Raw genomic sequence first — 10,245 nt, 5'->3', positions numbered from 1 at the left:
AAAAAGTGGAGACTCATCGTTCGACCATAGACACAATGGCGGATCCAGGATTTGAGTAAAAGGAGGGGGGGGGAACAAGAAGGAAAAAAATTTGCGGACAACATTTATACATTAAAATTCAAATATCGTCAATACATGGTAAATTACAAAGGAAAAATCTAAGAAAAATCTAATTTTGTTTCTGTCTCTGGGTTGTATTTATAGTCTTTTTTTTTTTTTTTTTTTTTTTTTTGAGTAAAAGGAGGGGGGGGGGGGGGGGGGGTGGGGAAGTGGCGTGCCCTCACGTGACAAAAAAAAAAAAAAAAAAAAAGGGGGGGGGTGGGGAAGTGGCGTGCCTCACGTGACAAAAAAAAAAAAAAAAAAACTATAAATACAACCCGCCAGAGAAAAAACAAAATTAGATTTTTCTTAGATTTTTCCTTTGTAATTTACCATGTATTGATATTTGAATTTTAATGTATAAATGTTGTCAAATTTTTTTTCTCATCGTCCTTCCCCCCAAATCCGCCCGCATAGACAGATGTTAAATCCCAACGTGTGTAACCATTTAACGCTCGAATTCAACGTGTAACCATAGTGCCACGTTGAGTTTCAACGTTTGGCCATGATGACCTTTATTTTAAAAAAAAAAAAAAAAAAAAAATAGTTCCCACTTTAATTTTGTGGTAGTGCTACTGATCGTTTATAATAAGATGGACTGCTAAATTATGTACGGGTGATATTGAAGGGTTAGAACTTTTTTTTTTTGTTGCTAAATTTTAAAGGGAGGCGATAATTGTGGATAAAATCACAATAAAAATAGGATTGAAGGAGTATTATATTCTCTGTGCAGAAAACAAAATACCGTACAAGATACCGTCGTTGTTACGAAAAAGTTGGTGACTAGAATCATGACTATCATTCACAGATCGGCAGCTGGCGAACTTTTGAAAAAGAAAATCAAAATTCAACTAATCGTCATTAAAGAATTACAATCGGATCAAATTAATAGTCTCAAAATTCCCAATTGCAAAATTGTACTAGAAAAAGAAGAGATCTTGCAACAAATTTGTCAAACATACTAATAAAAATGAGAGAAAACCCAGTTGAACAAGTGTTTTGTATAGGAACTGCAGATACGAAGCTTGAAGAACTTATCTTTTTGTCAAAATCTGTTGATTCTTACCTCAATTCATTTTCTCCCGATTCCTCTAAATCCAAGGTAACTCACATTTTGATTTTATGCCAAGTATTAAAATTATTTGTTTGTGGGTCTTGGAAAATTTGGTCAAAGTTTCCATCTTTGTTAATTAGTATTACAGTTTTTCTAACGTGTGTCCGGACTGAAAATGAGTTCACACTTGAATTTAGATGGTGCTCTCTGAAGACCCAGCAGCCTAAAACTGGGAACCTCCTTTTATGAATGTTGTGCTATTTTAATTTGCAAGCTCATCAATTGCACTATTGCCAAATGCCATGTAATCATCGATATTACGATACTCAATTTTCATTTTGGGTCATCTGAAAACGATCAATGCGTTTTACTCAGTAGTTACCGCCGTGTGAATTGACTAGGGGGTACAATGACCTGATACATTCGGTGTATCCAATAAGTTCTCATAGGGTTATGCAATTATGTCCATGATTGACCATTATACCCCTTAAAAATACCTTGGTTTTGTTTCACTCCAATTTATCTCTCAATTTACTCACCCCAACAACTATGACCGGCTAACCACCGCCACCGACAGCCACCGTGCACCAACCCCTGCCCCTCCATGTCGACCAGACCACCTCCTCAGAGCCGCACTTCTTGAGACCCGCACCTCCCAGACCACCATCGAACCACCCCCTGTGCTGCCACCACTCCCGATCGCAAATGCACACCCACCAACCCAGAACCGTCCCCGCCACACCCAGGCCGCTCACCTTATAACCACTCGCACCACCCCGACCTCCGACGTCCGCCTCTACCACCCAGCCACCCTTAACTATATTCTTAATTTTCATTAACCCTAATTTTCCTAAACCCTAAATCAATTAAATCTCCCTAATTTGATATAATTAATGCATAATTAATTAAGTTAGAAAGTTAGAATCATTGCCTGATTAACTTGAGAATTAAAATCCATAATTGATTAATTTGATTTGGATTTTGTGAGAGAAATAGTGAATTCGTTTTTTTTTTCTTTTTTGTTTTTTTGTTTCTAAGAGGAAGGGCAAGGGAAGGGAAGGGAAGGGAAGGGAAGGGAAGGGCAATGTAAGGAAAAATAATGGTAAAAAGTGCATGAAAGAGTAAAAGTCGTACTTGAAAGAGCAATGACGTTTCTCAATGCGATTGCAATTTTTTTAAAACAAAAAATTTGTATTGTTAACATAGAGGGAAAATTGTGAATATCCAACTACCTATTCGGCCATTTGGGGAGGCGTCGAGGCACTGAGTCATGTTGTTGCTGTAGGATTCGACCTCAGTTAGTTTGTGGCTGTACCTCTTGCTCATCGTAAATGTTCCCTGCATCGTTCAGTATGTTTAACAATGGCTTCATTTTCTGACTTTCTAGAGGACTTCTACTAATTTACTCGTTTGAATTTACATACTGCACATTTTGTTAGCGCCTTAGCGGTTAAAGAGATTGATTTTTGTTCGAGTGTTGGCTATCTAATTATTTCAGCATCAATTTATGTCATTACCCCAATGCCTATAACGAGGTTTCCACTCAAAGTAAGATATGGTTCCGATTTATGATGTACGCAGCCTTTCTTCTGCAATAGAGATGCCCTTTACAAGAGACCCAACAAAGGAAATGGGATAACCATCTAGTACTCATTGGAAAAAGAAGCGTACAGTTATGTGCAATTTTGAGACATTTTAATCTAGTCCATTATATCCCGCATTCAAAATAATTTAACTTCTTTATTTAAACGCCAATGGAAATACAGGGACACGTGGCTTCATGATTAGGGCAATGAGCATTTTTTCCTTTCAAAATGTTCCCTTTTCAATTTCGCCGAACTTTGGGACTGGAGGGAGTACGTGTAAATGCCTGCTTTGGATGTCAGCAATTTGTCAATACCTGCACTTAGACACTAATGATAATCTTACGGAGATGAACATCTTTTTGCTTTAGTCACATCTTTGTTACGTCTTTTTGTTGGCATGCAAATTTGGCTGTCTAACAGATGAACATCAGAAGGGCTAATAATGCTATGAAGAGGCTCTTCCAAGTTACCTTAAACTGTCTCTTTAATTTTCTTGCAAAACACTAATTCAGGTGCAAGTCACAATTGTCGATGTATCCACCGGCCAAAAGGGGATCCAGAACATGGAGGACCTTCATTTCATCCCGAGAAAGGATGTCTTATCTAACTATCTTGGGCCTGGAAACCAAGATTATCTGCTTCCTGAGGATAGAGGTCGAGCAGTGGCTATAATGAGCAAGGCTCTGGCACATTTTCTGAAGAAAACTTACAGTGATCATGTAGTTGTGGGGGCCGTTGGCCTTGGAGGCAGTGGAGGAACATCTTTACTGTCTTCTGCTTTCAGAAGCCTACCCATTGGAGTCCCTAAATATATTGTCTCTACGGTTGCTAGTGGCCAAACACAACCTTATGTCGGAACATCGGATCTGGTTTTGATTCCATCTGTTGTTGATATTTGCGGAATCAACAGAGTGAGCCGGGTTATCTTGTCAAATGCTGGAGCTGCTTTTGCTGGAGCCATCCTTGGAAGCCGTGAGCGATCATTAACTTCTGCAAGTATTAAGGAAAAACCTATTGTTGGAATTACAATGTTTGGTGTCACAACCTCATGTGTGGATGCTGTTAAAAAGAGGCTTCTCGAGGAGGGTTATGAACCTTTGATTTTCCATGCGACTGGGGTGGGAGGTCGGGCAATGGAAGATCTTGTCAAAGGTGGGCTTATACAGGTCAGTTTTGCATTTTTATCATATTTTAAGCTATCAAGAGAGCTCAATGTATGTCTTGCATGAATGTGCTTTTTTACTTTCCAGCATAATGTGTGGCCAGTTGAACTATTCAAAAACTCTTCGTTTAAACCGCCTACCACTGTTGTTTTGTAGTTCCTAGGTTCTCCACTGATCTTTTTATGCATTAATCCATGCGGGGTATTTTTTATTACTCAACTCATTAATCAGTGAATTTTCTTATAAAGTCTGCTTTCAGCTACAAGACTCTTAAGAGTCGTTTGGTTCACCATAGGAAGATAGAATTCCCATGAAGATTAAATTCATATGAACTTGAAAATCATGTGAATTGTATAAATGTTGTTTGGTTGAATGTGGGAACTTCAATTCATGTGGGAACTCCCACTTACCTAGGGGGGGCTAGGTAGTGACTTCCTACATCATGTAGGAATTGGAGTTCCATAGGAAGGAAGTTCCACTTCCCATGAATTGGGCAACCAAACAAGACTCCATTTAGCTACTTCCCATGATTTTCCAATTCCCATGAATTTAAAAGGCAACCAAAGTACCAAACAACTACAAGAGTGCACTTGTCACCTATATGTTCACTTTTATTTGCTGTTTTTATCCGTTCTTCTGTTCACCAATTTTGTTTCAATACATTAATCTAGGGTGTCTTGGATATCACAACAACAGAAGTTGCCGATCATGTTGTTGGTGGCGTTATGGCTTGTGATAACTCCCGCTTTGAAGCGATCATAGAGCAGAAAATTCCTTTTGTCCTGAGTGTTGGAGCCTTGGATATGGTGAATTTTGGAGCAAAAGTGAGCATACCTTCCGAGTTTCAGGGTAGAAACATCCATGTGCACAATGAGCAGGTATTTCTCCTTTTCAAATTTTCTACAATGCTGATCAATCAAGTTTAAAACAGATGCCCCTCTCTATCATCATTTGTCGAGGTTTTATTTAGCTTATCAGCCAAGACCGTGTATTATGTGCTTTGATATTATCTGTTATTATAAAAAGTTGTAAGCTGATTGACGTCTCTTATGTGATCTTAGTGAAGTATGCTTGATCTTTATTGTTTCTATCTGACCTAGCCACTTTTGACCTTTAACTATTGACATCACCCGTTTGATGACACTCATTGGTATGTGGATGGGATTCTTACCTGACACTTACCTACCTGACAGTTCTCCTGGCGTAGACAAAAGGAAGGCAAAGTACAGGAAAAGATCATGATGTGAATCATACTATATGGTTTTTGACAATTTGAAGCCTCATGTTTCAAACATCTCTGTTTTTCAATTTTAAACATGAAGTATTTCATATATTTCAATTTTAAACACAAAGTATTTCATATCTTAAGTTTTTGTTTTGAAGACATGTCTCGTACCCAAATTCTAATTTTAGGACAAATTTGTCTCTGAAGATTTGGGTCATGATGTGGCCAGCACTTGGAAGTTGGATATGTATAGCTGTGTCCGAATAACAATGCTTCTGATTTGGAAGCTCTTTCTCTGAAAATGTGATGTTCATAAATAGTCTGAGGCTGGAAAAACCCATTGTGATTGTGTACAGGTGTCACTTATGCGAACCACTGTAGATGAAAACAAGAAATTTGCAGAGTTCATAGCACACAAACTGAACAATGCATCTGCAGGATTCAAAGTCTGCTTGCCGCAAAAGGGGGTGTCTGCTTTGGATGCGCCAGGAAACCCTTTCTATGACCCTGAAGCTACTGGCACCCTGTTAGATGAACTTCAGAAATTGATACAGACAAATGAAGATAAGAAGGTTTTCTGCTTAACCTATCTGATTGTTTCTAGTTTCTTTTGACCGTGCATAAATTTTCTGGAAATTATTTACTTTGGCACACTTCAGTCTGAGCTAATTCTACATTGGCTCTCTAAAGCTTTACTAATTTCAGTTTGGTGACTAAAAGTTTGAGCTATTTCTCATTTTGTGATCTTAAAGGTCATATCACAAATTCTCACTAAAAGAACATACGGAGTATATTTTTATGTAAATGTTTTTTCACCAACATCATGATAAAATTCATTTCACCAACATCATGAAAAGTTCATTTTAGTTAATAGTACTTCAATATAGATTTTCGCACTTTTCAGTAATAATAATATCGGCTCAGATAAAATTGACTATGTTTGACATACCTTAGGTCACCAAGGTGAAGGATTTTGTAAACCTTGGTCCTGGGATCACCACTCGCCAAGTGATAAATTATTCAAACCACAAGTCACCAATACGGAATTGGTGAAACCTTAGGACACCAAAGTAGAATTAGCCCATCTAAGGGAATTAAAGTGTAAATTATGGACACTTTTATGTCACTTGTAAACATCCTTATTTGGTATTTTATCACAGGTAGAGGTATACCCTTTCCATATCAATGATCCTGAATTTGCAAATGCATTAGTTGACTCATTTTTGGAGGTTAGCAATAAGCATGAACCGGACTCAAGGAGCAAAAGACATTCTGCTGATATACATGACCAAGAGCCTTCTGAAGCTCCAAAATCTGAACAGAATTCATTGCGTTACTCATCTTTGCAGTATAGCTTGAGTGACTTTCCTGATGCCAACAAAGGTTCTTATACTTTTTTTTGATTTGACGTGTTAAATTGTCTCCATGAAATTTGTCAAATATCGTCTCACTAACTTATTTATAAAAGCTGATAAATTTATGATTACTGCAGTGACATATCACGTTGCTCCTAACATGTCTAATATTCCTGACACCTCATTACATTAACCAACCCATTTCACAATTTGTATCCACTGGGATGCAATATGGATTATGGAGAGTACTTACACAATACTCGAGCTTGTGGCAGAACAATTTAATTTCCAAAAGTGATGCTTCTACACATATGAGAACATCATAACATACAATTTCTAGAATGATGTCAGATATTTCTTTGCCATCTTTTGCCTCTACCATTCTCTATATTTATATCTTCGATTCGGATTGTTCAGAGGATAGTGCAGTAGTTTGGGAGCTGTTCTGTTATGGGTATTGCTCATGTAGTGGTATAGGAATATAACAGCTCTATGTATTTATGCAGAAACTTTACAAAGAACACAGGCAATTCTGCAGACACTGAATGACCAAATAAGCCAAGGGATTCCAATAATAGGGGCGGGTGCAGGGACTGGAATATCAGCAAAGTTTGAGGAAGCAGGTGGTGTTGATTTGATCGTCATATACAATTCAGGAAGGTTTCGAATGGCTGGAAGGGGCTCATTAGCTGGCCTATTGCCTTTTGCTGATGCAAATGCAGTTGTTCTTGAAATGGCCAATGAAGTATTACCAGTAAGTTTCAGTCATTATTGTACAATTATACTAATACATTGTTTAAGTCTATGGGAATTTGATCACATCTACATAATATTTGCCGCGTAACATTATAGAGGTTTTGGACCTGTGCTTGTCTTCACTCAAATGTACAACCACCTCAACACTATGCCATACAGAGAGTCAGAGATACACGATTCTCATACACGCAACAGATAAATATAATGCAACGCATAATTGGGGGACCAAACCCGGCCTTAGATGGCCGTGCCTATCAAATTGTTATTTTCTGCCAACTTTTGATGCTTAAATGCAAGAATAATGCTGTTCAGGTGGTAAAGAAAGTACCAGTTTTGGCTGGAGTATGTGGAACTGACCCTTTTCGCAGAATGGACTACTTCTTGAAGCAGTTAGAGGCAATTGGATTTTCTGGTGTTCAAAACTTTCCAACTGTGGGTCTCTTTGATGGTAATTTTAGGAAGAATCTGGAGGAAACTGGAATGGGATACGGGTAATGTCTGATAAACATTTTCCTTTATGTTCGTTTTATATTTATATTTATTTTTGTTTTTATATAAACTCCTCCACAAGAATATTTTTCATGCTGATGGGCCTCAAACTTCCAATACATGTATGTTATCAGCTTGGAAGTTGAGATGATTGGCAAGGCACACAAAATGGGATTTTTAACTACCCCATATGCTTTCAACGAAGATGAAGCTGTAGGAATGGCAAAAGCTGGTGCTGACATTATAGTTGCACACATGGGGCTTACAACTTCGGGGTCCATTGGTGCATCAACTGCTGTTTCACTGGAAGAAAGCGTCACTCGTGTCCAAGCCATTGCTGATGCTGCTCACACGGTCAGACCAGATGTTATTATGCTCTGCCATGGAGGTACTTAATTTTATAACTGAGCCCGGTTTCTAAGTTTGGTAAATTGTAGGAGTAATTGCTTATACTGAGAGAGATCATGAAAATAATTTGGTCTGTTTGATGATCTTTCTTTTCAAATAATGCCCTTGTAAGTTCTGCACCGATGGCCTAGTCCTGTACTCCTCTGTTACTCATACTCGTCCAGGAGTATGCTATATATGAATGCGTGTCCAAGTGTCAGACTCTAACCAATGGAAAGTCTACATGTTTTTTACTTGAAATGAGGTGTCCAGCATTACCAGTGTTGAGTGTCGAGTGTTGACTGTTGAAAACATGTGTCGAGTAGTCGAGTCCCACACGATTAATCAAAAGACACTCCAAGTGATAACATACATGTGTTGGATGTTACAGGTCCCATATCAGGGCCTGAAGAGGCAGAATTTGTATTGAAGAGAACCAAAGGAGTTCATGGATTTTACGGAGCTTCGAGCATGGAGAGACTACCTGTCGAAAAAGCTATTACCAGCACTGTCCAACAGTACAAATTGATCTCGCTAAACTGATACTCACTCATGGGGTCATGGCTGTCGAATAATGTACAGATGTACTCGGTCGGTATGTTGCCTGTTTAGACCCCTGTCCTTCCTACTTCATATGAGAAACTAACACTTACGGAGTATGTTTTTTGTCAAGAATGTTTAAAGAAACGTTACTTTTGCATGTTAATTTTTAGATCATGCAGGTTCTTTACAAATAAATGAACATGCTATATACTTAATCCACTTTTTAGCCCTCGATGTTTCACTAATTCCTCTTTGGCTTAAGTCATCCCTCCAAATATATAAGGGTTATTTAATGACAATACTTTAAACTATTAGGGTGCTTCTTAAAATACTACAAACTTTATTTTAACTAACAATATACCCAACTTTTACATCCATTCCCTTATATTAGAATAGGTAGACCGGCTACCTGTTGAACCAGTCAAAAAATATTTTAACCATCCTAACACCTTTTTTATCTTTTTTATTGCCATTTATCCAGTCAATATTCCATCAACACCATTGATACTCTTTCTTCTCCAACACACTGGCAATTAATTATACTCAACAACACGCCTTATTGATCTTCTCATAATCGCATCTTCAGCTTAATTTTTCACCTTTTTCAATTTCTTTAGCCCCTTTTGTTTCTGTTATATATTTCCTGAGCATAAATAAAACTTTCGCTTACTAAGTTAAAGATCAGTAAATTCATTCCAATGAAATCAAGGTTATAGAAGTATTAGTTTATGCGTAGATCTTTACAAAGCATAATATCATCTTAAGCCAAAAGACTATCTAAATCTTAGTTAAATCAACGATTATGATTATTATTGTTATTGTTATTATTGTTGTTCAATTGCTTTAAAGAACATGGTTATGGATGAAGAAGAAGATTCCACCATTTTATTCATTCTGTACAAAAAAAAAACAACAAAAGGGTAAATTTAATTGAGGAGAATTTGATACTCAGAAAGCTAAAACTTGAAAATAATATAAAAATTGATTGGAATGTTGTAAAAACGGAAGAGAAGACGGAATAGGCATGAACTTTACCATTATTATTTTGATTTTTTGGTCATTTAAGGTGAGTTTTCTGATTTTTTTTTTTTTTGGATTTTTTAGGATAAGAATGAGAAAAGAGATGAAGATCATCTATAATGAGAAAGGTGTGACATTTTTACCTATTACTATAGGTTAATAAATGACCAATTCTATTAAAAGTAACACAAAATCTCATTTGTGACGGCACGTATCCGTCACTTTGGAGTGACGGATACCATTTTCTCTCACAAATGACCCAAATAGAGGAGAGAGGGAAGCACATGAGGGTGCCCACACCTTGTCCCCCTATCCGTTTTGTGAGTGGCATTACCCGTCACTTGCTTCGACCCGTCTTCAGCAAGACTTCCTGTAAAAGTAAAGGGGTGTAATAGTTGGTTCTATTGTTAGTTAAATTATACTTTGTAGTATTTTGAGAAGCACCTTAATAGATCAGAGTATTCTCATTAAATAACCCAATATATAAACTCGGGGCACTAAAAGTTGAACTAATCAAATCTAAGGGTACCATAGTTGATATAACTTAATACGGAGTACTAGAAGTTCT

The 10,245-nt window shown here is 37.4% G+C and overlaps 1 protein-coding gene across 1 annotated transcript; it reads left to right on the top strand.

Moving 5' to 3' along the window:
* The first annotated feature begins 789 nt into the window (after window positions 1-789).
* LOC141623046 (toMV susceptible protein tm-1(GCR26)-like) lies at window positions 790-8,956 on the top strand. The gene is made up of 9 exons (XM_074439088.1): window positions 790-1,201; window positions 3,252-3,905; window positions 4,574-4,780; window positions 5,484-5,699; window positions 6,288-6,510; window positions 6,989-7,236; window positions 7,551-7,729; window positions 7,862-8,115; window positions 8,506-8,956. Exons 1-9 carry the CDS (start codon window positions 1,070-1,072, stop codon window positions 8,655-8,657), a joined length of 2,265 nt encoding a protein of 754 aa, XP_074295189.1. The 5' UTR covers window positions 790-1,069; the 3' UTR covers window positions 8,658-8,956.
* The last annotated feature ends 1,289 nt before the right edge of the window (window positions 8,957-10,245 follow it).

The sequence above is a fragment of the Silene latifolia genome, chromosome X (assembly GCF_048544455.1).
Source record: "Silene latifolia isolate original U9 population chromosome X, ASM4854445v1, whole genome shotgun sequence".
In the NCBI taxonomy this organism is placed as follows: Eukaryota; Viridiplantae; Streptophyta; class Magnoliopsida; order Caryophyllales; family Caryophyllaceae; genus Silene; species Silene latifolia.
This window is presented reverse-complemented; position numbering and strand designations above follow the sequence as displayed.